We start from the raw sequence: 26,279 nt of genomic DNA on the forward strand, positions 1-26,279 counted from the left end.
TCAGACAGGAACGAATCCGCGTCTCAGAGTCGGGGGTTTAGTGGGAGGTGGGGACGGGGGTGGGCGCCCTGGGGGGAGAGGGGGATGTGCTAACGGGGGGCTTATGGCAAAGGCAACGTCCGGGGGACGGTGCTGGGCACTGCCGGGCAGGGGTCCCTCTCTCCCCACAAACGCAGGGCAATGTGCGGGGGGCCCCTCCCCCTCATCCCCCTCCCCCTCCCCCCACCGTCTCCTTCCTCCCCACCGAGGCCGCGCGCCCTGTCTCCCCTAATCAACCTCTCCGCCCATCTCGGCATCCGAGCCGTGAACACAGCCGCAGCCCCGGTCAGGTGGATGGACTCAAGACAAGGTCGCGGGACCGAGCCTCCCGTTGGGTTAGGGTTGGCGTCCCAGCCAAGGGGAGGGGGACGAAGCAGGGAGGACGGCGGGGGAGGGACCGGAGGGGAGGGAGGGGCCCCTAAGCTCAGGCTTGCTGGGAGGTTGGGGAAAGGGCCGTCTGGAGGACCCCAGGCAACACCAGGTGCGTGTGGGCTCAGGGGAGGGCGGGGGGCCTGGAGCAGGGGCTGCGGCGGGCCGCACGGAGCGACCGGCCCCGGGACCGCTCCGCACGGGGGCCGGTACCTCTGTCCTCAGGGCGGGGGCCGCCGTGCCCCCCTCCTCCAGGGACCCGGGCCTCGCTGTGCGTGCCGAGGGCCCTGGGGGCCTCCAAGACGGGCATGGGGGGCCGGGTGCTGTCGCGGGTGCAGGCGTGGTGCTTCAGCACGTGCGCTGGGGGGGGGGGGGGATGGTCGGGGGGGCGGGGCCGGGAGACCCTCCCTTGCTCCCCGCCCTGCTCTGGGGCAGGCTCAGCAGAACAGCCACGAGGCTGGAAGGAGCTGTAACCGGGCGCCAGGCTTCCCTTCCCTCCTGCGTGAGGAGAGGACGGAGGCTCTGGGGTCCTCGCAGGAGGCTGGACCACTCACCCTGGATGGCGGACTCACAGGCCTGGCCCACAAGCTGGTAGATGGTGGCCAGGGACGGTGGCTCGCCCTGCAAGGGAGGACCGGCCCCGTGGCGGAGAGCGCGGGCAGCATGGGGGCCGGCGCCTCCCTGTGCTCCCGTGGGAAAGGCCCGGACCCAGGCTCCCCACGCTCACCTTCTCTCCGCGCTCGCCCTTGGGCCCGGGCAGCCCCTGAGTGGGAGGAAAAGGAGAAGGCCTGGACCCCGAGGCTGTCCACCCACTGGTCGCATGTGTCCCCCCCCCCCCACGCACCGCCCCCAGGGGCGCAGGCTCCTGCTGGACCAATGCTGGGAGTCCCCGGAGGGCAGAGGACCTACCTCCCCGCCCGGGAGACGGAGGCGGCCAGGCCTGTTCAGGCTGCCCAGCCCCACTCAGCCTGGCAGGCCCAGGTCTGCCCCCAGGCCCCCACTTGCCCCCACCTGTCTGTGCCGGGCCTGGCAGGGGGCAGCTGGGGGCTCTCTCTGCTCCGAGCTTCGTGCCGGCCGTGGGAGGCCCCCGAGCGGTCAGCGGGGACGCGTCTACACGTTTGCACGCCCTCCCTCCGCTGGCTGGGTGGGGAGGGGACTTACCGTGGGCCCCACGGCCCCCGGAGGCCCCCGCTCCCCATGGCTGCCCCTGGTCCCTGCCGTGCCCCGGAAGCCCTGCAAAGGTGGGGTCTGGTGTGCCCGCAGCCCCCACCGGGTGCCTCCCCCCTCGAGGTCCCTCCTGCCCTGGACCAAGACCAGACCCCTTAGCTTGTCCTCAGCCTCCCACAGGCTGCGCCTCCTGCCCCCCAGCAGGCCCTGCTGGCCTCACCCGCGCCCAGGCAGCCCTCCGCCCGTCCCGCCCACGGGCGCTGGGTCAGCACGGATACGTCACCGCCTGCGTCCCGGTGGTCCGGGTGTGACCACAGGCTGGTCCCCCGGGGTGGCCTCCTGCAGGATGGGAACCCAGCGAGGGCGGCCCCCGGGAGATCCCGGCTGGGTCTGGGCTGCCCGCCCCCGACCCCACCTCAGAGCATCTCCCACCCCCTGAGCTCCGCTCGGACACTGGGACCGCCAGGCTGGGAGGGGAGGCGCTTCCGCGTGAGCGGCGGTGCCCGCGGCCCTCCAGCAGGGCGTCCTGGGCTGCCGAGTGGGCTGGGCTAGGTGGGGTGGGGCTGCTGCGCCCCCGGGCACAGGGCGATCACAGGCCCAGCGCCTCCCAAGAGGCCTCAGCCCAGGAAAGAGGCCTCCCTGGGTCACCACGTTCGGCTCAGCCCCAAGGAGCCAGGAGGGGTGTCGGGGGGGTGGGCGGGGTTGGGGGGCTCACAGAGGAGGTGCTGCCTACCCTAGGGCCAGGAGGTCCAGGCGGGCCAGCAGTCCCCTCCAGGCCTCTCAGTCCCTGGAGGCAAAGGAAGGGGTGGGTGGGGGCAGGGGCGGGCACCCTGCACGCCCCTCCCACGGTGACCCCCAAGACAGGCAGCTGTCGTGGGCACACGCTTGTGCCTGGCAGAGGCTGGCCCGTCTCAGGGCTTGCCCCGCCCTGGGCCGCGACCACACCTGCCCCCGGTCTGTAGGGACGGACTCCCCTCCCTGCTGGCCAGGCCGTGGCGGGACAGGATAGGGTGCGCGTTGGGCGTGGGGCAAAGAAGGAAGCCCCCCACAGCCTCCATCTCGAGACCCTCCCGGCCAGGCTTCTCTCCCACCTTTGGTCCCTGGACGCCAGCCTTCCCGGGGGTGCCCTGGAGGCCGGGGAGGCCCTGGAACAGAACAGAGGTGGCAGCGAGACGTCGAGTCAGACCCGGAGGAGGAGGCCCTGTCCCCAGACCTGCGTCCCGAGCGCACGGCCCTTATGCCCCGCGGGCGGTCTGACCTCCTACCTGCAAGCCTGGGAGTCCACGGTCCCCCTTCTCTCCTTTGACCCCTGGCGGACCCTGGAGGGGGAGACGGGTGGGCAGGAAGGCGGGGGGAGGGGGGCGGCGGGGGCGGGGTGGGGAGGCAGCCCCTACCACGGGTCCCTGGATGGCTCGGCCCTGGGCGCCCGGTGACCCCTGCGGACCTCCAGGACCCTCGGGTCCCCTCTGTCCGCGTGGCCCGGGCTCTCCCTGGAGACGCGGGGGTGGGTGGGGCCCCTCCTGCAGCCCCTCCTTTGATCCTGCCCTCCGTGGCCCTCCCAGACCCAGGCCCGCAACGGTCCCCCCGGGAGGGAGGGGTGCTGCTACGACCCCACTCTGCAGCTAGGAGCTGGGCCAACTCTTGACAGGCCAGTCACGGAGCTGTGAGCCCCAGACCCCGGAACATTCCACCACATCTCTAAGGGACGGACGACACCACTGCCGCCCGCCGTTTAAACGGCTCGATTTGCAGTTAAAAAAAAAAGGGGTGCTTTCAAATGATTGTTGTGAATTAAGCATATCAACACACCAAATTCTATAAAGAAAACCACAGGCGTTCCCTTTTGTGAGTATCAGTGGGAAAATCCTAAATAAAACATGAGCAGCAGAAGCCTGCAGCCTGTTACGTGGTCGGCGAGGGCTCGGCGATCGCTCCAGCCTCTCACGGGAGCGGGAACACGCCAGCATCTGGGGGAGACTAACGCGTTCCCCCGACTCATCGCTCCCGGAAGAGGAATGACGTGCTTGTGTCCACACACAGCAAAGAGGCACTAAATCTCACGTAACCCCCTTTCTTGATTTTTAAAATCTAATAAAATAAGGTTAGGATTTGCTCTCACGTGGTAAAATCTGTCTCAACCCCCGGGCCAGCCCCACACTCAACAGCAAACACGACAAGTAATTCCGTGAAGTCAGATGAGCCCATCTGCTGTCACCGCGGTTCTTTGACAAACTCTGGAGTTTCACCAACACCAGAGAAATAAATGAGAAAAATTAAAAAAAAAAATAAACGCGTGACGTAAAAATCAGAAAGGAGACAGGGAAGTGATATTTCACAGGTGATGTACATTTAAACCAGGAAATTCCAAGAAAACCATCTGAAAATAAAAAACTATTGCAAATAAGATAACTCAATAAGAAATGGGGCACAAAAATCATACGCAGAGAGGACAGAGGACTTGGGGGACTTGGTGGTGGGGCCGGACACCAGGACCCGTCTCCCACGGGGACCGCCGCGTCACGGGCGGCGTCTGACGCAGCTGTGTGGACGCTGGGGTCCGTGGAAAGCTCCGGATGTGATGAGACTGTATGTGGCATTGGGGGTGGGGGGGGGTGGCCACTCAGTAAGTGGGAGGAACGACGGGGCGGTGGTCTGGGGAGGAGGGAGGAAGCGCAGTTCTGTGTTGGAAGGTGCTAGAAGCAGCGGGAGGAACCGTGAGGAGGTGTGTCCTCTCAGACCAAGGAAGGCCTTTAAATAAGATGCAAACGCCAGCCGCCGCAGAGGCAGACCCAAACAGCTGACTGGACAAAGGTGATTCTAAAATCTGCCTGGAGACAGGCATCGGAAGCCTGGTCAAAACACAACGACACGGTCAACGCGTCACAGCTCAGGGATGTTTCCGTACCACCTAGAGCCCCAACGAATAAAGAAGGATAGAAAGAAAGAACCCAGCGGAGCTGCGGCCAGGACACTCGTCCAACAAGAAAATGCCAGCAGCTTTCAGAGGGGGTGGAGCCGCTGGTGAGCAACACGTGAGGGCAGAGGACACGCGGCCCGGCCAGACGCCCCAGGCCGTCCGTCACGCGGTTCCCAGGCTGAGACCTGCGGGGAGGGCACCACGCCCCCCTGGGGTTGGATTGGCGGGGGGTTACTCCTGCACCCACCCCCCAGGACGCCCCGCGACTCACCCTGGGCCCCGGGAAGCCCTGCCCTCCTGGGGCTCCGTTCCTCCCGGGGGGGCCCTGCAGAGGCACAAGCAGGGCTGAGGCTGGGTGCACGTCGGCCCCCCAGGCAGCGCCCTGGACTCCAGTCCCCAGCTCTAGGGGAGAAGAGGAAGGGGCTCCGGGGGCGAGGGCATCCTTCCCCCCGCCCCTAGACGCTGGTTCCCGCGCACACGGCTCAGGTGGGTCTGGCTTCCAGCCCTGGCCCCTCCCTGGTGAGGCCTGTGGACCACCAGCTGGAGCGGGTCCTGGAGCCTCGTGGCGGCCAGAGGGTCTGGACCTGCCCCACAGCGCGGCCCAGCCCTGGCGCCACCTCCCTGGGGGCCTGGGGTAAGGGCCCCCCAGGACGACGCTACAGCCCGGAGCCCCCAGGACAGAGGCTGCCTGTGTGGCCGTGACCCGTGGCCAGGCCACGACCAGCGTGATGCAGCAGATGGCTGGGCCCAGGCCCCACCCCAGGGGAAGCTGTGGCTCCCACACCAGCAAGGGGCCGGCCCGCGGTGGGGGTGGACGAGGACACCCATGACGTCTGTCCCATCTGTGTGGCGGGTCTGGGATGGCTGCTGGGGGGGGGGGCACCCCCTTCGCCACGGGCTGCGAGATGTTGCCAGGAGTCCCTGGTCACCTCAGGGAGGAGCTGCTGGACTCACCGGAGGTCCTTGGGGGCCCGGGGGCCCGGGGTTCTGCGAGGAACACACACAGGCAGAAGGGAAGGCGGGGCAGGTCTCTGCGTCCTTCTGGGAGAAAGGAGACCCCGCCACTCCATCGACACCCCCCCCCCCCCCCGGCTCCTGTTCGACCCTAGAGTTCAGCGTCCCCACGGACGCCAGGGTCCAGGGTCCAGGGAGGCTGGGGGTGAGGGGTGAGGACCCGGTCCTGGGAGCCCACCCCCCTGGCTGCCTGGCACAAGCGCCCGACAGGACTGCAGCTCTCACTCCCTTGCAGGCCCCCGCCTGGCCAAGCCCAGTGTGGGCACACAGGGGAGTCGGTGAGGACCCCTGCCCACGCCTGCACCCACAGAAAAGGGTGGTGGCCCTGAGTACGTGGAAGCAGCCATCCCTGGGGCTGGGGGCTTCCTGGCCTGCTCCAGCCTGCCTTGCCCCAGGGCCTCCAGGACACCCATCCAGCTGCCCTGAGCTCCAGCTCTGGCCCCGGGGGCCACCTCCTCCAGGAAGCCTTCCCGGATTTCTCCCAGAGCAGCGATGACCTGGATGGCCGGCCTGCCCAGGCTCTTTTGCTGTCAGTGGGCACATGCCTGCCTACCGATGCTGGGAGCTCGCAGCACCTGTCCTTCTCCGCCCAGGAGTCACCACACAGGATCTGCAGCGTCCGGAGCTGGAACTGTTGGGGTGGGGGGAGGGACGCAGTCGGCTGGGCACAGCTGGGGCCGGGGTGGGAGGGGGTCCACCAGCCCCGGGTTGTCTGGCTCACCGAGGCCGAGCTGCTCCGGGGGCCCCGAGCCTTGGCCAGCCTCCCCAGCATGACGAAGCCGGCGGCAGGCAGGCTGCCGGCCTCCCCAGCGGGCCTCTCGGCCACCTTCCGGCAGTCCACGTAGAGCCTGACCTTGGAGCGGCCCACGGCCACGTGCACCCGGGAGACACCAGGAGGTCCCCCACGGTCCTGGCCAGGACGGACTCCCCTCCGCACCAACAGGCCACGGTGGGGAGGGGCAGGTGACCATCCCCCGGGGCCTGGGGTCAGAAGCCTGACTCTACCCCCCGTCCCGTGGGGCCCCTCCCGGGGCCTCAGTTTCCCTTCTGTAAAATGGACCAAATGACACCCCCCACACCCCCTCCCAGGGGCTCGTGGGACCCAGGAAAAAGGGCTGGGTGCTCTTTGACCCAAATTAAGGTGAGGACGTCCAGGGCAGAGGGGACCACACGGGCAGAGGAAAGTTCTAGCATGCTGGGGGGAGCCATGGTGACGGGGGCCGCCTGTGTCCTGCAGAGCCCCGTGGCGGGTCTGCCGCAGAACCTGGGAGCTGGGAGGGTCTCAGGCAGGGAGGCACGTGCTGTGGTCCTTCCGGGACCTTTCAGGACCTTGTGGAAGCTCCCAAAGAATATCTTCCTCACTTCGGGCAGGTCGAAGGTGGCCTCCTGCAAGGGGGCCCTGGGGTCGCGGTTGAAGTAGGTCAGCGGCTTTCTGCCCGCTGGGGGTGGGGCCAGGAGCACGCGAGACCCCTGTTCGGAAGGTGGGGGGACCCACCCAGGCCAGAACGGGGCCGGGGTGGGGGCGTGACGGGTGTGCAAAGCCTCAGAGGCTGCGCTGCGGCAGTGGCCCCTGCCTTCGCGGGGTGACCTGGGCCCACCGCTCCGCCTCCAACTCACCATCCAGCAGGACCCCCAGGACGGGCTGCAAGTCCTCGGCCGCCACCTGCCACAGCGCAAAGGCCTCGCGGGGCGTCTCGGGGAGCAGGCGCAGGAGGAAGACCACCGTGTGTTCCGTGGGGAGGGTGGCCAGGTGGATGTCGCTGTAGGGACACAGGCGGCGACCACAGGCCTGAGAGGAGGCCGGACCCTCGGGACCGCGGAGTGGGGTCCTCGGGGCCAGGCTGGGGCTCTCCTACCTCAGCTTCCCCGTGAGTGACGCGGGGCGTGTCAGGGGCAGACCCCCCCCACCCCCGCGGCCCCCCGGCCTGTCGGATTTCAACACGGCGGCTCCGGGACCCCTGGGGCTGCACGCAGCCCTCCCCACCGAGGCCCAGCAGGGACGGGAGGCCGTCCCACCACAGCCGAGGTCCCTGGCGATCGTTCTGCAGGGTCTCCGCGTGGGTGGGGAGGGTGTGGGGCGAGGGTCCCAGAAGTCTCTGAGCCTGTCTCCTGGGTCAGGAGCCCCCAGGCCCAGCGCAGCTCTGCCCTCGGGAGTCGCTCAGACTGGGTGGGCGGTCGGGGGTCTGTGCGCGTGCCTGCCCGCCGGCCGCTCAGCGGCGGGAGGGGCAGTGACAGAGTCCCGAGTCACCCAATAAACTTGCTGCTGACGGCCTGCAGCCTCCCTGTTTGCCCTTCCTTTGCTCCTGGGATAACCAACAGCCTGCAAGACACAGTGCAGCCTCGCTGCTGCAATTCTTTAGGCAAACTGACCCCAGGGCCTTGGCACGTGCTGCCGCTTTTAACTGCGTGCCCTCCTCTCCCCCATGGTCTCCCTAGCGGCTCCTACTCTCTGCCACCTCCTGGGGAGCCTTTCTGACCCATGGAGGAACTCCTTCCACTCTTGGCAGCCCCAAAGTCACATGTTGTATTTTTCAAATTTCTATTATAAAGCACATGATTTACCTTTGCAATTTAAAACGTAACTTAAGAAAAAATGACGCTGTGCGTGTGGAATTTCCAACGTGTGATCAAAGACACCTCCATGCACGAAGGGGGTGATTCTCAGACACCAGGGGCGTCACGAGCCTTGTTTGTGGTGAGTCACAGCGGCTGCTCACACACCCCGGACAGTCGCAGAGCCCAGTCAGAGCCCACAGGAGCCAGGAGCTCCCAGGGAGACAAACTGGGCGGCCCCCGCCCGGAAGTCTGCAAGTTTGGTGAATCCCTGGGCCACGTGGGGAAAAGGACCACCCCCCGTGGCCTCATCTCACCCACAAGAGATCTATCAACTTGTGCAACTCGGATGCTTGGAGCCCACGTGCCCCCTGGAGTCTGCCGGGTCGGCTCTGGGGGCGGAGCTGCTGGGCCTGGGGGACTCCTCCTCCCACGACCCCCGGGGGCCCTCCTGCTCCCCGGCCCGCCCCGTCCCCACCTGGCCCGGCGGGTCAGCGGAGCATCCTTGAAGAGTGTGAAGGTCCTGGTGGGGCCAAAGGCCGAGGGCTCCATGGCCACGCCGCGGATGGAGGTGTGTCCCTTCTCCACCAGCCCGAAGGCCGCCATCAGGTCAAAGCCTGGTGGGGGGGGCCGATGAGGGACACTCAGAGACAGGAGGTGGCGGGGGGGACGGGAGGCGGAGAAGAGAACCAGGTGCTGGGCGAGAGGAGGGCGCAGGGCCTGGGGAAGGACACGCGGCAGCCCCCGCCTCCCCGGGACCCTCAGTGCCCGTCCCACCGCCTCCCCCACTCAGCCAGCCCCGCAGCCGGGTCCGAGCAGCCTGCTGGACATCCCGAGGAGACCCAGCCGGCCCCCCACGGCCCCCACCTGCCGGATCACCCTGACCACGGGACCGCGTGTCAGCCTCCTCCCTGGGGAGGGCCTCAGACCCACAGCGGTAAAGAGGCGATGCCGTGGACCCCCGCGCGGCCCCTTGCCCGCCCAGCTCCTGGTCAGCAGAGGCTCACAGGGGCCACACAGGACCCAGGACCCCCAACACTGCGTGACCCTGGTCCCAGGCCACCCTCCCCAAGGACCCAGAGGAGGGGAGCAGCCGCCTAAGGGCAGGGGACCTACCTGGGAGGGAGCTGTCCGGGTGGAGGGCCGGGCAGGCTGCTGAGAGGTGACAGATGTCAGGGTCAGCGGGGAGGGGCCCCTGGTGGCAGGATGCCGTGCCCTGCGGTCCCCACACCTCAGGGACGGGACGGGACGGGGATGGTGTCCTGCTGCCTCAGGTCCCATCCCTGGGAAGACGGGGCCGGGCCAGGGTGCCCCCCCTGGGCGGTGATGAGCCGCAGGTGGCAGGCCCAGGGAGACGCCTGGGTGGGCAGACGTGCCTGGGGCCCCGCTGCCCTGGGCCCAGCTGTGCAGGCCTGCTCCACTGTCGGGCACCATGCGGGCCCTCAGGAGCGTTCACAGGTGAGTGCGGGCAGGAACTGGAACCCCCTCAAAAATAGGAAGGGTGCTGAGCCTCAGGGAGTGAGGCCCCTGTCCTCAGAGGTATTCAAGCCCAAACCAGGCAACCCCATGGAGGGGACACAGAAGGAAGCTGGGGCGGTCGGCTGACCAGCCTCTGAGGGCCTTCTGCTCTGAGTGTCTGACTGTCCAAGAAAAGCAGCACGAACACCAAAACAAAAGCAAAGGCTCCTCTCAGCTGGGTTCTGGCCTGCAGGTGGTGCACCCCGGAGACGACCGACGCCCCGAGGCCGGGGCCCTGGGCTCCGCTGGGCTTCTTGCTCCTGCAGTCCCCCAGATGCACATCCAGGAGAACAGCGCCCGTCCCCCAGCCTTGGGCACCTGCAGGCGGGCCACAGCGTGATCCCGCCACCCCCTGACCCCCGGCCCAGCCTGCATGCGTCCAGCTGGCCTGTAGCGGCTGGCATTCCACACTGGGAAGGTCTCCCGGGCAGCCCTGACCCCGTCTGCTACGCTCTGCGGTGCAGGGTGCGGCCGGGGCTGGCAGGGCCCAAACGTCCTGGCCCCCAGGGGCCGGCCAGGGTCTGCTGGGCTCTGGGGCTCTTTGTGCCCACTCACCCGTCCAGCCCGTGGCAGACACTGCCACGCTCTCCCCGGCTCCATACACAGCTGAGACCAGGACCCGGTACTTGGTGGCCGCCAGCAGGGCAGGGAGAGTCACATGGCTCCTGGGTCCTGGCACGGAGATCTGGGGGGGGGGTGCGGTGGCACCTGAGCGTCTTTGCTCACTTCGGGCTCTCAGCTCCCTGTCTGTGGGTCCTGACATGGGAGGGCGGCCCCTCAACAGGCAGCGTAGGACGTGCCTCCCCCAAGGCCCAGGACCGGGGGCCCGTGAGGGGCGATGGCTCCCCAGCTCCAGCGAGACCCACCGACGTCTCGGGTCCTGAGCCCGAGGCCGGTGCGTAGGAGAGCCGGTAGTGGAGGACGTGGCCGCTCGGGGGCGTCCAGCTGACCCGCAGGCTGTCAGGCGACTCCGAGGCCAGGGCCAGGTTGGAGGGCGGGCTCCGGCTGACTGCGGGGGAGCACGGGGCGGGGGTCCTCAGAGAGCAACACGCCCCCCGCTCTGCACCACACCCGCCACCTCCCACTCCACAGCCCCAGTGTGCCCGCCACGCTGCCCAGCAGCCTCGGCCCAGACAGGGTCAAGGCCAGCTCCAGGACCGTCCGGGCACTGCGTCACACCAGGTGACTTGGACTCTCGGTCACCCCAGGGATGTCTGCCTGGAGGCTCAGGGAGGCCCTGTGGACCCAAGCGGTCCAGCTGCAGGGTCAGGGACGCGGGGGGTCTGCGGCAGAGCAGGGGTCACCTACAGGGGGTGTAGTGGAGGGACACCGGGCTGCTGCGGGCCCCGTTCCTGTAGTAGGCCAGGATGGTGATCTCATACTCCAAGTGCCTCCCCAGGCCCGGCAGGATGGCCACGCCCAGGTTCCCCGGGACGGAGACCTGCGGGGAGGAGGGGCCGGGTGTCCACGAGTGGTGGCCTCACGTGGGGCCCCGGCTCATGGGCCAAGGGCAGGCCAGTGCCCCCAAGGTGCAGCACGGGGGTCTGAGCCCCAAGAGCTGGGGTGGGGAGGGTCTTGTCCCCCACACCTCACGGGCCTTCCCCTCTCCCAGGGGTGTGCACGTGATCTGGTAGACAAGCACGCCGGACGCCGCTGCGGCCACCCACTCCAGCCGGACTTCGTCCCCAGGCAGCTCCGTCACCGACAGTCGGCTCGGGCTGGGGACTTGCCCTGGAAGAGGGAGACTGAGGCTGGGGTGGCAGGGGGCCCCCAGGCCCCACGCAGGGAGCCCACCTTCCCCTCTCCCGGGGAGGGCTGCGGGCTGGGCACTGGCTCTGGGCCCCCGTCACACCTGTCCAGGTACCCACCCTCCCCTGGCTCGCTGCTGCACAGAGCACACACCGAGCAGATGTGTTGATCTGAACCGTCCAGGGAAGCAGAGGGAGGCGGCCCGGGGACACTCACGGGTGGTCAGGCGGCCAGTCAGGGTGGAGGAGTGGCCTCCAGGGTGCAGGCAGGTGACGCGGACCGCGTAGGTGGTGGAGGAGCAGAGGGGGCCTAGAGTGGCCCAGGTGGCGTTCCCAGGAGCCTCCGTCTGCGGGGGGCGGGGAGGGGGTGGACGCGGGAAGCTGGGGAGGGGGCAGCCCCCGCCAAAGGGAGACCCAGGCCTGTCTCGTGACCACCCCCAGACTGGGGAGACGGGGACGGGCTGTGGAATCCACGGCTCTGGGCTGGGGTCCCGCCCACCCTCCTGCCCTCTCGTGACGCCGTGCGCCCCCAGCACGTCCCGTCACAGCTGCCATGTACAAGGACTTGTACGATTCTCTGCTTCACGTCTGTCCCCCTCCCCAGGACTGGGGCCCACAAAGGCCGGGGTGCTGTCAGCTGCCCTCCACACCCCCCGCACCAGCCAAGGCTGTGTCTGGGGGGACGCACCACACCCACCGACCCTGAACGCAGGGTGCCCGGCAGGGGAGGCCGAGGGCGCTGGGCGCCCGTGGACAGCGCATCCCCCTGGGCGGCCCAGGACGTCGGGCCCCGCGCCGGGCCCGGCCTCACCTGTCCCGAGTGGCCGCCCCCGCTGGAGACGTAGCTGACCCTGAACAGGCGCACAGGCCTCGAGGGGCCCTCCCAGGACACGCGGGCTGAGTTGTGGCTCACATCCGAGAAGCTCAGGTGCCGGGGGGCGGCCAGGGCAGCTGCAGGGCACACCGAGGCCTCAGGGATCGCCCCATGCAGACAGGGGAGGGGCGGGCGATGGCCGGCGGGGTGGGGCTACCGGAGGGGGTCGGGCGTCCCCCCACGGTGGAAGGCGGGGGACGCGGAGGGGACCACAGCCTGTGGGCGGGCACTCACGGGTCCTGGCGCGGATGCCCTGGGCCTCGCCGGCCTCTGCACCTCGCAGGCTCTGCACCGACACGTCGTAGTCCCTGCTCGGGGCCAGCCCGTCCAGCAGCACCTCTGGCTGCCCCACCCGCACCTGCGGGGACACTCACGCTGGCCCTGCCCGTGCTGCCCCGTCCGTCCACCCCAGGTGGGCGCCTCCTCCCCATGCCCCGTACCTCTCTCCCCTCCTCCTCGCCCTTGGGGGCGGCGGGCGAGCACCGCACCAGGTACCGGGTGGCCCCTGCCGAGGGCTGCCACGTGAGGCGGATGGTTCTGGGCGTCACTGCGGCCAGGGTCAGCTCCCGGGGTGGGGGCAGGGGTGCTGCGGAGACGGGGCGGGGGGAGCTTTAGAGATGCCGCACCGGCAGAACTCAGACCCACGAGCCAGCGGGACGCAGGGCCTCGTAAGCGCAGGCCAGGGGTGTCCTGACGGAGACACGGATGGGGCAGACCACCAGGGGCAGGGGCCCGCAGACAGCTCTAAGTCTCTTTCCCAATTTCACCCTAGGCCACCCTGCGGGTTTCCGTTAAGGCCTTGTCCCTGAGGGTGGGAGAGCCGTGGCTTCGGCGTTAAGAGGGCCACGTGCTGTGTGGTCCTATTTATAGGGTCCAGGAATGGCAAACCCCAGAGACAGAAAGCAGATTAGGGGTCGGCAGGGGCTGTCGGGGACGGGTTAGGGTTAGGGTTAGAGCTAGGGTCTTCACGTGTGCTCAGAAGAGGACACTGAGGGTCGGAGAGGCTCAGTGCCTTGGCCTCGGTCACACGCTGGAGGCGCTACCCCGAATCGGGCAAAACCACCCTCGCTGGTGCCAGGCTCCGAGGGGGGCTGCAGGTGGGGGGAGCCCCTACAGCCCGAAGCCCCGGTCCCCTCACCCACCTGTGGTCGCCAGGCCCTGCAGGCCCTCGCCGACCCCGGCCTTGTAGACAGGGAACACGGAGACCAGGTACTCCGTGCTGGAGGTCAGGTTGTGCAGCTCTGCGGACGAGGTGAGCCCCTCCACCGCCGCCTGCAGCAGGAGCCACGACGGAGCGGGCACGGCGGGGCGGGGCGCCGGGGGGTGGGCTGCGGGGCTGCGTCAGGCCCCGCTCCCCGCACGGCTGTGTCCCCGGCCGGGTCCCCGGCCAGGTCTGGGCCATCGGCCGGTCGCGTGGGCGCGCGCTCCCGCCCTCGCCGCCTCTGGGCACGAGGGGCCGCGGTGTGGCAGCGCCCCCCCCCGCCCCGCCCCGCCCCCTTCTTCCTCTGCGTTGGCTTTGTCACGTGCGGGCCCCCCAGCCCTGCCTGCCCGGGGAGGCCCCCTCACCTCCCTGGGGGTGCCGCCCTGGGAAGGCCGCCACACAACCAGGTACGTGAGGGGTGGCTGCAGGACCGGGGTCCAGGACAGGCGGACGCTGGAGGAGGTCACCTGGGTCGGGACCAGGCTGCTGGCAGCAGAAAGGGCGTCCAGGGCCGGAGCGGCTGCTGCTGGTGTAACAGCTGGGGGGGGGGGCTCCCATCAGCGGCTCCGCCTGCGCCCCCCGGCGGCCACGTTCCGGAAGCACAGGGGTCCCCCAGGAGTCCTGGAGCCCTGAACCCCAGGGGGCGGGGGCCTGGCGGGGCTGCGGCCCGTGGGAGTGACTCTGCCCTCGCACGAGCCCTGCCCGCTCTCCTGGGCACCCCCTCCGGCTCACCTGGGCCCCCACGTGGGCTCCTGCCCTGGACCGCCTGGCAGACGAGGCGGCTGAGCAGGCCGGCCAGCGCGCCGAGCTGGGGGACGTCCTGCACGCTGTGGACGGGGATGTCCCGCGGCTGGGAGGCCAGCAGCCCCAGCTCGGCCCCATCCGCGTTCTTCACACCTGCCGTGGGGGGGGTGCGGTGAGCCCACGCGGCCCCCGCGGGTCACCCCGTGGGCAGAGGCTCCTTCCCAAGCCACAGACCCGACCCCACAGGCCCCAGAACGGGGTCACCCGGCCAGGCCCCCGTGAGAGACAGGCTGGTGTGAGGGCCCCTCGCAGAGGGGCCCGCCTGGGTCTCGGTGGGGTTTGGGGCCAGGAGGGCGGTCAGCGTGCTTCCCTCGGGGTCCTAGACACCAGGGGCTGGGGCCGGGCACCGAGGAGCGTCTCTGCTTGCAGGCATCCTCACCCCCACGTCTGGAGCTCCCTTCCAAGGGAGCGTCAATGACTGGCCAGTGAAGGGAGCAGGGTGAGCCCTCAGGGGTGCGGGCGCCCATGGTACGGGGAGCGGGGCCCAGGCGGGTGGCAGGGGTGCAGGAGTGTCTACAGACGACGCTGCCAACGGGTCACTTCGCCAGGGAGCGGCCGCACCGCCCAAGCCCACGTGTGTGGTCACACTCCGGGCATCCGGGTGGGGCTCCACCCGTCAGGGCGGGGGCTTGTCCCCCCATTCGCAGACGGGGGCCGAGGCTCGGAGGCCACAGGACCTGCAGCCCGGGGCGGTGGCGGGGGCGGGGCGGCCAGGAGCCAGCCTGCTGTGAGGACTCCCACCGCGAGCCCGGGGGGTGCTCACCCACAGCAAAGACAGTGACCCCCAGATCCCTGAGCGCGTGGCCAGCGGCGCGGGCGTCATCCTGGGACTTGCCGTCCGTCACCAGAACCACCAGCTTGGCCGCCTCCGGACGCAGACCCGCTTCGGGCTTCAGGTTCTGCTCCAGCACGTGGGTCAGGGCCAGGCCTTGGGCACAGTGAGAATAAAGTGCTGGCGGCCCCTAGCAGCCTCCCTGCGCGCCTGCGACGACGCCTCCACAGCCACTGGTCCCCTGCTCTGCCCACCAGCTCAGGCCTGGCCCCTTCAGCCTGCGGGCGCCTGCAGGACAGCGACACTCCCTCCTTCCCTCAAAGGCACCCAAAGCCCAGGGGCTGGCACCCCACACCCTGCTGCCTGCCTGAGAGCAGTGAGGCCCCGGGACTGGGAACAGGGAGGGGACTGTGCGTGGAGGGAGGGGTCTGCCCGGGGGAGACTTCTTGGGGGGGGGGGGCTGCTGCCAGCAGGGCCCCCCCAAGCCACTGGTGGGCCCTCCTTCTCCTCCAGGGGAGCCGCTGTTTCAGCAGGCCTGCCCGACGCACCACGTTCACCATGGACGAACGAGGCGGACTCGCCCTTTGCAAAAGTGTGAGTACGCAGCCCTCGGGCATGGTTCACACACGTTTCCAAATCTGAGAGGGTGCGAGGAGGGGTGACTGCAGAACAGTGGGGGCTTCAGGACAAGACCTAAACGGACCCCCAGGGTGGGGCCGGGGCTGGGCAGACCTGTGAATGTGTTTCTCCCTCTGTAGTGGAGGCCACGCACAGCTGCCAGCACCTCCTCCTTGGTGCCGAAGGCACTCAGGTCCCACTCTGTCTGGGGGGTTCCGCTGTACTGAGTCAGGCCTGGGAGGGGAGGGGTCCCCGCTGTACTGAGTCAGGCCTGGGACGGAGGGGTCCCTGCTGTACTGAGTCGGGCCTGGGATGGAGGGGTCCCCGCTGTACTGAGTCGGGATGGAGGGGAGGGGTTCCCGCTGTACTGAGTCGGGCCTGGGAGTGGAGGGGTCCCCGCTGTACTGAGTCGGGCCTGGGAGGGGTGGGGTCCCCGCTGTACTGAGTCGGGCCTGGGAGGGGAGGGGTCCCCGCTGTACTGAGTCGGGCCTGGGAGGGGAGGGGTCCCCGCTGTACTGAGTCGGGATGGAGGGGAGGGCACACAGCAGGTGGGCAGGACACACACAGCCTCACCCAGGTCACCAGGAAGGCACATTTGCAAAGACCCACTTTCCACACAATGTCCCCCCAGGGGCCCGCTGTCCTGCCAGTGCAGGTGAGGACCACCACAGGTGGGGCACAGGGCAGGGCTGGGACCCACCTACTTGGACTTTGTCTGGCCCGATTTCAAAGGGCTCGATGATGCTGGCCAGGAATTCCTTGACCTGCTGGAAGTGACCGCGGCCGATACTCCAGGACCCGTCCACAAGGAAGACCATGTCCGCGGGCGTGGGGGGCATGCAGCGGAACTGGGGTCCAGCTGGGCCAGGAGGGGAAGGAGGTGAGGTGCCGGGCAGGGCCCGTCGCTGCTGCAGGACCCTGGGCTGCCTGGGCCCGGCTCCAGGCCCCAGCATCTCCCGCCCTGGGTTTGGTAGAGGGTGAGGGGCCACGGGGCTCTGGCCTCCGGTGAGGTGGGCAGCTGAGTGCTGGGGGACAGGCACCTGGCTTAGGAAACCCCACGTGAGCCTCGGCCCATCAGCCCAGCCCCTCGGAGCGCCCCCTGCAGGCCGTCCACAGGACGTGCAGCCGCTCCGGCAGCTCTGCCCTCCATTGGCCTGGGCAGTGCTGGTCACTGTGCCATTGTCTACGGAGGGGGGGTCCACCTTCCTCGCCTGGCCGACATCCAGGCTCAGCACTCTGAGGCTGCCCGGCGGGGTGCCGATGGGGGCGCGTCGGCGGGTCAGCACCACGGACAGCTCCAGGCGGCTGCCCATTCTGCCAGCCCTGGGCTGAGGCCTCACCGTCTGGGGTAGGGGCTTGTCCTAAGGCCCCAGGAGCTCTTTGAAAACAAAGCCATGCCCCTTGGCCTGGGGCTCCCTGGGTTTTGCACAGACAGTGCCTCCACGCCAAGCCCTAGCGCCAGGGCCCAACCTCACCTGGAAGCTCCCGGATAGGGTAGGTGTGGTGAGACCCCCACCTAACGGGGGAGGCAGGCCCTGGCCTCAAGGCCCTGCACTGTGGGGGAGACCATCTTGTGAGCCCCCAAGTCCACTGGGAGACAGCGGGGGTCCCGGACCCCAGGACCCCATGTGAGGTCTAAGGAAGGAGGTCTGATGGGGGAGACAAAGCCAGACACATCCCAGGTCTGATGGGGGAGGCACAGCCCTATCTCCAGGGCCTCGTGGGAAATGCAAGCTGGCCATCTTACCTGGCTTCCCTCTCCCTCCAGCCGAGGCCCTGGCGCGGTTCTGCCCCTCCAGGTCTGGGGTGGGCTGAGCAGGCGCCTCCCCCTCAGTGCCCCTGGGTGGGTGCTGCTCTTCACCAGGTACTCCTGGGGCGGGCGGTCGCAGCCGTGTCAGCTCTCACCAGCCACAGTCAGGCTGGGGGACTCCTGGGGGGCTCGGGGTGGTGAGACCAGGCACTGGGGCCCCGAGGACACCCCCAGCAGATGACCTGCCCCAGTGGGTTTAGTGAAGCCCGGAGCGTGGCAGCCAAGCCTAAGTGAAGCTAGAGACTCTGAGGTCAGATGGAAGAAGGACTTCCTGGCCACATGGAGAGAATCTGTGGGAAGCTGAAGGCCACCCCCTCCTCCCAGGCACTTACCGTCACCCCACTTGGACCCACCAAGTGTGGGCGGGTCTTGGCTTGGTGCCAAAGCCACTGGCGGCTCAAGGTCTGGCCTCCCCACGTGGGAAGGGGTGGGCTCCAGGGCTGCCCCCAGTGGCCTCTGCCCGCTCCTGCTCATGGAGTTCCTCTTCAAATCCTCAACTGCAGAGAGGTGCGAGGGGCTGTCAGGACCCCACCCCCCAGGGAGAGAACGGAGCCCTGGGGACTGCACACCCAACCCTCCCCGCGAGGGCACGTCCAGGCTCCGCGGGCCCCCAGCCCCCTGGGAGGCGAGCAGGGGCGTCAGGTACAAGCAAGGCTCCCGGGTGGCTGTCAGGACTGAAGCCCAGGCCTAGGGCCCCCAGCCCAGAGGGGCTGCCGGGGCTCAGCTCCGGCCTCCTCTGCACACATGGACCCCTGAGGGACTTACTCATAAACTCCCTCCGAGCCAGCAGGACGTTCCCTGAGTCGGTGAGCTCGAAGATCTGCAAGGTGTACCCCTTGGAGGGGCTCAGGCCCCCCACAGTGGCCTTGGGGGTCTTGGAAATCAGCATCACCTCCTGTTCCAGGTCCCCTGCGTAGGGGTGGGGAGAGCTGCCGAGGCCACTGAGGTGGATGGTGTGTGCATGCGTGCAGGCACACGTGCCTGCAGGTGTGTCAGGGGGTGGTGAAGCCCTCCAGGTGCCTCCTCTTCCCCTCCCCCAGCTCCTCCCCTCGGGGTGGGGGAGGGGGAAAGGGGAGCGGTCTTTGCTGCTCTCTCTAGGACCTGATGGGAGGGGCCTGCACTCCTGGGTAACACATGCAGAAAGAACGTCTCTCTGTGGCAGCAAAATAATACGTCCTTTATGAAGCCTCCCCAGAGGGACTTATCCTTGGTGAGGAACCATAAACCCTCCAGATGCCCAGAGTCGTCGTCTAGGCGACACCATGAAGGTGTGAAGATGGGGCTGCACACGGAGAGAGGCCCCCCTGCCGGGGCACAGGGGACTGGACGGCACACGGCAGTAAGCCTGTAAACACGTCCAACTGTGACTCCATGAGTCTATGCAAAAAAAAGAAAAGAAAGAAAGAAAAGAAAGAAAGAATTCCAAAGGGGACACTGCTAAGCTCTCAGGGGAGGCAGCTGTAGAGCCGATGGAGAGACTGCAGTCCGGGGTCAGAAAGCACCTGCAGATTCTTGGGTCTCAGGTGCTAGAAAGGGGACTAGTGGAGGCAGAATCCGCACACCCACCCCATCACCTGTCACCTTGCAGGGCGGACAGCCCCTAGCCTGGGCCCAGCCCTGCGTGGGGAGGTGGGACAGGCTGGGAGGGCGAGGGTGTCAGCGCCTCACGTGATTGAAGCTACGTAACTGTCACAAACCCATGCCCCCATTTTGTAGATGGGAAAACTGAGTCACACAGTTATGTGGTAGAATCGGGATTTAAATCCAGGTCTGTCGGGTTCCCAGGTCCGCCTGCACAGGGGAGGGATGAACGGGCAGGCCCTCTGAGGCAGTGAATCCTTGGCACATGTCCCCCCCCCCCCCCCATTCTTTGGGTTGAGACCCTGAGGAGCTCCACCCAGGAGCAAGGGTTAATGGGGATAGACTGGCTCTTGAAAGCACAGAAGCCCAACTCTTAACTTCTAAAATGGGGTGAAGATGACCCCCAACTAGTTCACATCACTATCTGTCAGAAACAAACAAAAACTGTTTCTGAAGGAAGACAATGTTATCAAAGGCCATAAATTATTTCTATAAGTTGTCACAATGTCTGGCATGCAATAAAAAATAACTGGGTAAGCAAAGGAGCGAGACAATGTGATTGGAAGTTAAGAGCAACATTAGACAACAGAAAGAGACCCACAGATTTCCCAGATAATGGAGTTATGAGATTTTAAAATAACTATGCTAACTAGTGTGAAAATTCAAAAGATAAGCCTATGAATTCGGATATCAAACCATAAAAAAAAAAACCAAACAGAAATTTCCAAATGGAAGTTCTAGAATGGAAAAACACAAAACACGAAGTTAGAAATGCAAAGAATGACTCGACAGCTTGTCACACACAAATGACAAGATAAATGGTGGAAAGTCTGAATAAAAAACACAGAATTAAGAATGGAGACATAAAGGGATTGAAAATATAGAAGAACGAGTAAGAGGCACAGGTAAAGGGAGAACGGGGCACAAGCAATGATGGAGGAAATGTGGCTAAAGAACTTCCCCAAACCGCAAGACAGCAGATACCGATTCAAAGTCCCATGAATCTGAAGCGAGAGAAAGCAGACCCTCAGCCATGAACATCAGGCTAAATGTGCTGAGAACTAAAACAGAGGGAAATCTTAAAAGCAGCCTGGAAAAAAAAAAAAAAGAAAGCAAGATATTACATCTAATGGAGCAGCAACTGGGTTGGTAACTGGATTCTCAAGAAAAACAGCAGAAACCGAGACAATCAAAGGCGTCTTCAAGGTGCTGAAGGAAAGTTCCAACTTGAAATTCTATACCCAGCAACAATACCCCTCAAGGATGAAGGCAGAGTAAAGACATTTTCAGACAAACAAACAACTCCCCCCTCCCCCTAAAAACCACAGAATGGGTAACCAGCAGAGCCTTACTAAAGGACACATTTTCAGGCAGGAGGAAAATAACCCCAGAGACACTGGAAGGAATAGAGGAAAATGAAAGGGTGACCATGTGAGCTGGTCCAAATTAACGCCGAGTTTACACAACCGCACAAATGAAAATGCCTGGCGAGGGTTAACATGGACACAGACGTAACATGCATGCAAAGGGGGCAGACGTGACTGTGCCGCTCCCGTGGGGGAAGGTAACATAGCCGTCACGGATGCTACATGTAGATACGTTACGGGTGGCGCTGTGGTCCCTGGGGTGATGACTACACAAGTAATGGGATACGTGACTACCACGCAGAGGGGATGATAAAACGTGCTCAATCCTCCCCCACCTTCCCGTCAATCTTAACGTCACACACAAAAGAGACAGCAGACACTGGACCTCCAGCTGCGGGGCAGCAGGAGTAACACAGAACCACTTAGAAAGGGTTACTGTCAACAAAATATAATCAAACCTGCATCTGACCAAACCTCTGGGACCTAACTGGGGAGGGGTGGGGTGGGGAGCAATTAAAGTGGCACCACAGGGACGCCCCCAGCAGGACACGGAACGTCGGACGTTCCGCCCGACGACCCTCTTTCTTCAACAAATAAGGGTCGAGGCAAAGGAGAGAGGAAAGTGCTGCAGATGGAGAACTGCCTGAGACATCGGGACAGTACCGCGTGAGGACTCTGTCGGACCCCAGTGCAAAGAAGTCAATTGCAAAAGGTACTTATCAGGCAAGCTGGAAGAGTTTTAACATGACACATTTTTTATTGATGGTTCTGAAATATTGTTTAGGCATGCTAGTGGTACCGGAGTTATTTTTTTGGTCCTTCCTCTTAGAGAAACATACTGAAATATTTATAGACAGAATTATATGACATCTGAGATTTGCTTTAAGATAATACAATATAAGGACGGGGTTGGAGAGACAGACACGGAACAATATTGGCCACATGTTGATCACTGTCGAAGCTAAATTCTGGGAACATGAGGCTTCATTTCATCAGGCTCTCTTCCTTCGCGTGTGTTTAAGTTTTTCCGCAAAATTCAGTTCCAGAGAAGACAAGAAAGGAGAGGAAAAAATCATAACTTGTGTAACAAAAAGAAAAGAAACAGGAAGATAGTAGATTTAAACCCAAATATATCGGTAACTTCCTTAAATGTACATGGAAAAATGTTTCAATTAGAAGGCAAAGAGAGTAACATAAAAACAATATAAATTGTACGCTTCTTAGAAGATGCATCTAAAATGAAAGGCTAAAGAAAAGTTGAGTAAATGAATGGGAAAAGGCTTTCAGTGCAAACGCTTCCTGATGGACCAATACTGATCTCACAAAAAGGAGAATATAAGAAAAGACCGCAACCACAAAGATAATGATGGAAAAGGTTCAATCCACTAGGAAGATATGATAAATCTGAGTTTGTATGCACCCAACATCGGAGCCTCAACGTATGAAACAAAGGTCCGGGAGAAACCACAGAAAGACGTCTCTGTGGTCACAGTGGGCGATTTAAAACACTCCTCTCGGTAACTAACAGCATACGTAGACACACAGACGCAAAATCAGTAAAGACATAAAAGATGTGAGAAACAAGGTAAATAAACTTGGCCTAGTTAGAATATTAGAAAACCACAGCCAAGTCGAGAAGCGGGTTCTTCCCGGGAGCAGAGGGGGTGGAGGCCAGGGTGGGGGGCTCTCCTCACCCTGGGAGGGAGCTCGGGTTCGCGGCCGCACCCTCCCTCCGCCAGTTCTGCCATCACACACCCACGAGGGCGTGCTGGCCGGCGTGGGTCCATCCACAGCTTGCGAAATGCGTGAACACTTGCAGCCCTTGTCCTGCCTGCGGGTTCGTGCTGACCCGCCAGGTCTCTGCCGCCCTCCCGTGAGCTGTGGTCTCGTGCTGTGAATCTGTCCTCGCGCTGGGCACTGGCGGAGCCCTAAGAGCTCTAAGCTTGAGGAGGGTCCTCACTTCCTCAAAGTCACTAAGTGCCTGGGGCGTGTGCTGGTGCGGGGATACAGCGGCGGGGACGTTCCAGGCCCTGCTCTCCTGCCACAACCTCCCCGTGTTAGTGGGGCAGACGGGGACGAGGAAGGCGGAGTCGCGGAGACTGCCATGCTGGCCGTGGTCACCGCCTGTCCGCACAGAGCCCCTACCTGCCCTGGGCTTCACCTGCACCAGGTAGCCAAGGCTGCTCCCCTCCGACTCCCTCCACCTCATCTGCAGCCGGTCCTCGGGCAGCACCACCAGCCTCAGGCGGCCGCTCGCTGGGACAAGCAGGACAGGTGGTCAGAACTGACCCTCAAGCCGCCACCCAACCAGCTGTGGGGGCGCATCCTGAGAGTCCAAGGAGGCTGTGGCCCCACTGGGGGTGAGAGGCAACCCCAGTCCCACTCGGGGGAACTTGAGGAGGCCGCACCCAGGGCTGAAGGAGGGCTGGGTCTCCTGGGGGTCTGAGGCGCCGGGGCCGCCAGGCAGCTCCGGGGGGGAGACTTCTGTCCAGGGAGGCCCCCGCTCGGCTCTTCTAGGGGTGACCCCTGCCCCTGCGGACTAAAGCTCAGGCCAGCACCCCGGAGCAGCCGCAACCGCCCCCCCAGAGCCGCAGGCGCTGAGCCAGCACAGCTGCCACCCAGCCTGGTCTCCCTGCAGCGGGAGACGCAGCTGTGCCACTGCAGACCCCAGCTTCCAAGGTCGCCACTGGGCTCACACAGCCCACGAGGGTGGGGCTCCCTGGGGGGGTGCCCTTGGCTGGGGGGGGGGTCCCTGGGGTGGGTGCCCTGACTTGGGGGTCCCTGGATGTGGGGGTGCCCTGACGGGGGGTTCCCTGGATGTGGGCTGCCCTGGGGTGGGTGCCTGGACAAACGAGGAGGAGGACAGGGCAGCGGATGCCTGAGCTCTCAGGCACAGCCTGACCTCAGCTTCCGGGAGCTCCTTGGTGGAAGCGACTATTTTTGGAAAGTGGGGACAGAGAGGGGCTTCTTCTGGCCGCCCCCTCAGAGCTGGGCACGGGGGAGGGGCAGGGCTGCGGGGAGCCCACGGCGGATACAATGACCGCTTCAGAGCAGGGAGCAGCTGAGCAGGGGGCCCGCTGCTCCCTGGAGCCTGGGCTGAAAAGCAGGAATGTCTCAGAGGTGGAGGCTCTGAAAAGCCCCTTGTGAGCAGGGGCGCAGCTCATGAAGAGCCTCTGTCTCCCAGCACCCCTGACATGTCCGGGCGCATCCCAAGCTGCCTTCTGGGTCTGCAGGTCGGGGCCTTGGCAGGGTGCCAGGGGAACCATCCTTGGGGAAGGGCAGCCTGGGCGTGGGGGCCCTCCCCCCGCTCCCCCAGTCTCCCCAGAGCCTGCAGGCACCGCGTGATGTCTGCACTCACGTGTCTGTGGGGTCCCGTAGTGACCTGGCCCCCCCGGGGTGATCCTGTCGGAGCCCCCGGAGAGAGGGCCCAGCCACCTGGGTGCAAAGTACATCCAGGAAGACGCACCACCCGTAAGAAGGCGGTCAGCAGAACGGGGGCTCTGCGCGAGTGGCTGCACAGCGCGCCCCCGCCGCCCCCGTGAGGCCGGGCCTCGGCGGCCTCCTGGCCCCTCGGCACCCACGGTCGCCAGGCACACGGCAGGGACGCGGCCGGCGGGGTACGCGGTCACCACCTCCCCAGGTCGGGCCACGCAGTCTTCCCCCATCGGTTTGGGGTGTTTCACAGGACACTGCGAGCTGACGCGTCCCCTCGCTGGATGGGGTGCAGCCGCTCAAGGAGCTACCTGCGGGGGCGGGGAGCGGGTATGACGGGGCCTTACGTGAGCGTAAGAGAGCCGGGGACCTGCTGGAGGCCGCATCTCGGGCTCTCCTGGTTGGGGGTGGGCATCATTTTTTATCCTAGATTCTGCTGTTTGAAAATTTCACACTGAAAAGGGGTCCGGGGAATGATGAAAAATATTGACGTAAGAGGGAATTAAATGCACACACAGTATGTTAATAACTTAAGAAAAATGAACCGGAAAACACACACAACAAACCCAAGTGAAAGGAAAGACCACAGGCCGAAGGTCACGCCACAGCTGAGGGCGGCGCTGCGGGCAGAGCTGCCCGTCTTCCCGTCTCTGCCCCCCGAGTGCCTGTCCCCTTGCAGCAGCTGGGGGCTCGGGGCCAGAGCGAGGCTGGTCCTGCAGGGGCCTCGCCCTGGGCAGCGGCCTCGCCCTGGGCAGCGGCCTCGCCCTGGGCAGCGGCCTCACCCTGGGCAGGCACGGCCTACGGGGGGCAGGCAGGGGCCACGGTCCCGGGAAGCCCCCCGCCCGCGTCCTCACCTGGTCCCTGGCCGAGTCCCAGGGTGAGGCCCAGCCACAGCCAGAGGCTGACCCCGAGGTGGGGGCGCACGTGGACGCTCATGCCGTGTGGCCTGCGGGGGGAGGAGAGGCCAGCCATCTGTCTGTCCGTCCCTCTGTCCCCTCCTGACGCGAAGCCAGAGCCGCTTCGTCTGTGCCCGTGTGGGCCGGGGACGGAGCCCACGCCGGAGGCCTCCAGCCACCCGTCCTCCAGTCCACGGGGGCCAGCGTCCCACAGGCCTGGGGCTGCTTCCTGCATCAGGAGGTCAGCGGCCCTCCGCCTGCCCTCCCCAGCCTCCGCACCCCGCCCTCAGGGTGCTCTCCACAGGCCGGCGCGGCCGCCACTCCGGTCACCGCTGTTAGACCAGACTGGGGCGGCCACTGCCAGCGCCGAGGGGCCTGGGGAGGAAACCGAGGCCAGGTGGGGGGCGGCCCCGCCCACAGCCCTGAGCAGCGAGCGGGTTGGAGCTGGGACCAGGACCCCAGCTGTGCTGTCCCCCACCTGCCTCACGAGGGGATGTCCTGGCTGAGGACCGGCCGCCCAGGACGCCAGCCTCCAGACCCCAGAGCCGGCCTCTCAGTGAGGCAGGGGACGTCCCGAAGGTGGGGTTCGGTGCTGGGGGCTGCCTCGGGGCCTCCACTGACAGAGCGGAGGGGAACACAGTGAGGAACCTCAGGCCGCCGGCCTCCCCAGCCCAGCCACACCCAGGGTGGTGGAGCTCACGGGGGTCCTCGGGGCTGTGGAGTCTAGAAGGCGATGCATGGGTTACGTGGGACCCCCAGGCCCACCCCCTCCCCGCAGAGCTCAAGGCTGTGAACAGGACCGCTCTACGGAGCCTGCTCTCCTCCGCCCGTGACCCTAGGCGGGCCAGCCGCATCCCCGCCCCAGCCCTGTGCACCCGGTCCTGCCACGCCCTCGAGGAGTTCCGCTCTCCCCCGTCTCTCTGGAAGGTCGTCATCCCCACATCACAGACCTGGGCACATCCCGTGGCCCCTCTGTCTCCCCCCGGCCCTGAGGCGTCACCAACCTGCTCCCGTCCCACGGCAGCGTCCCTCGGTCCTGCGCGCTCCCGTCCACCTGGTCCCCCTGCAGCCGCAGGGAGGCCACAGCTTATGAGGCCCCTCTCCTCTGATGTCACCACCCCGGCCCGACCCCCTCCCCTGGCCAAGCCCTGGCCCACCCCGCGCCCCACCCCCCGCTCTCCACTCTGCCCAGGACCTCTCTCCCAGCGTGGGGGACACAGGTCCCCGCGTGGAGGACCCCATCACACTGCAGGGCAAGGATGCAAAGCACCAAGGGGCCGTCTCCCCCTGCCCCCTCCGCCCACGAGGTCTGTTCCGAAGAGGTTCCCGGGGAAGTCACCTCAGGGACCAAGGTTGCCACGTGGGGTCCTGGGCGCCACGCTGTGGGTGGCGGGCCCGGGGGGCTCCAGCAGCCTGGAGCGGCACCTGGACCCCAGGGTCACACGTGCCTCCACATCCTCCCACTCATCCAGCACCGCCCCCCAGGACCTGTGACCCCAAACCTGAGCCACTGGTGGCGTCTCCCCAGTGCCCAGGCCCACGCCCGCGCTGCCTGCCTGCCCGCCCGCCCCTCCCCGGCTCCTCCACACCTGCCCGTTC

General features: G+C 65.8%; 1 protein-coding gene across 1 annotated transcript; it reads right to left on the bottom strand.

Moving 5' to 3' along the window:
- On the bottom strand, nucleotides 1-25,789 carry COL20A1 (collagen type XX alpha 1 chain). The gene is made up of 34 exons (XM_057702178.1): nucleotides 24,639-25,789; nucleotides 22,498-22,608; nucleotides 18,170-18,313; nucleotides 17,758-17,901; nucleotides 16,295-16,453; nucleotides 15,709-15,828; nucleotides 14,968-15,132; nucleotides 14,133-14,297; nucleotides 13,766-13,923; nucleotides 13,342-13,471; nucleotides 12,640-12,785; nucleotides 12,434-12,557; nucleotides 12,137-12,276; nucleotides 11,543-11,672; nucleotides 11,166-11,308; nucleotides 10,886-11,018; nucleotides 10,444-10,592; nucleotides 10,133-10,262; nucleotides 9,176-9,211; nucleotides 8,538-8,676; nucleotides 7,124-7,266; nucleotides 6,837-6,945; nucleotides 6,228-6,387; nucleotides 6,060-6,137; nucleotides 5,447-5,533; nucleotides 4,764-4,817; nucleotides 2,841-2,894; nucleotides 2,667-2,720; nucleotides 2,309-2,362; nucleotides 1,570-1,641; nucleotides 1,136-1,171; nucleotides 981-1,029; nucleotides 622-768; nucleotides 1-68 (listed from the first exon to the last, which is right to left on the bottom strand). Exons 1-34 carry the CDS (start codon nucleotides 24,913-24,915, stop codon nucleotides 1-3), a joined length of 4,008 nt encoding a protein of 1,335 aa, XP_057558161.1. The 5' UTR covers nucleotides 24,916-25,789.
- Between the last annotated feature and the right edge of the window lie 490 nt (nucleotides 25,790-26,279).

The sequence above is a fragment of the Hippopotamus amphibius genome, chromosome 12, assembly GCF_030028045.1.
Source record: "Hippopotamus amphibius kiboko isolate mHipAmp2 chromosome 12, mHipAmp2.hap2, whole genome shotgun sequence".
NCBI lineage: Eukaryota > Metazoa > Chordata > Mammalia > Artiodactyla > Hippopotamidae > Hippopotamus > Hippopotamus amphibius.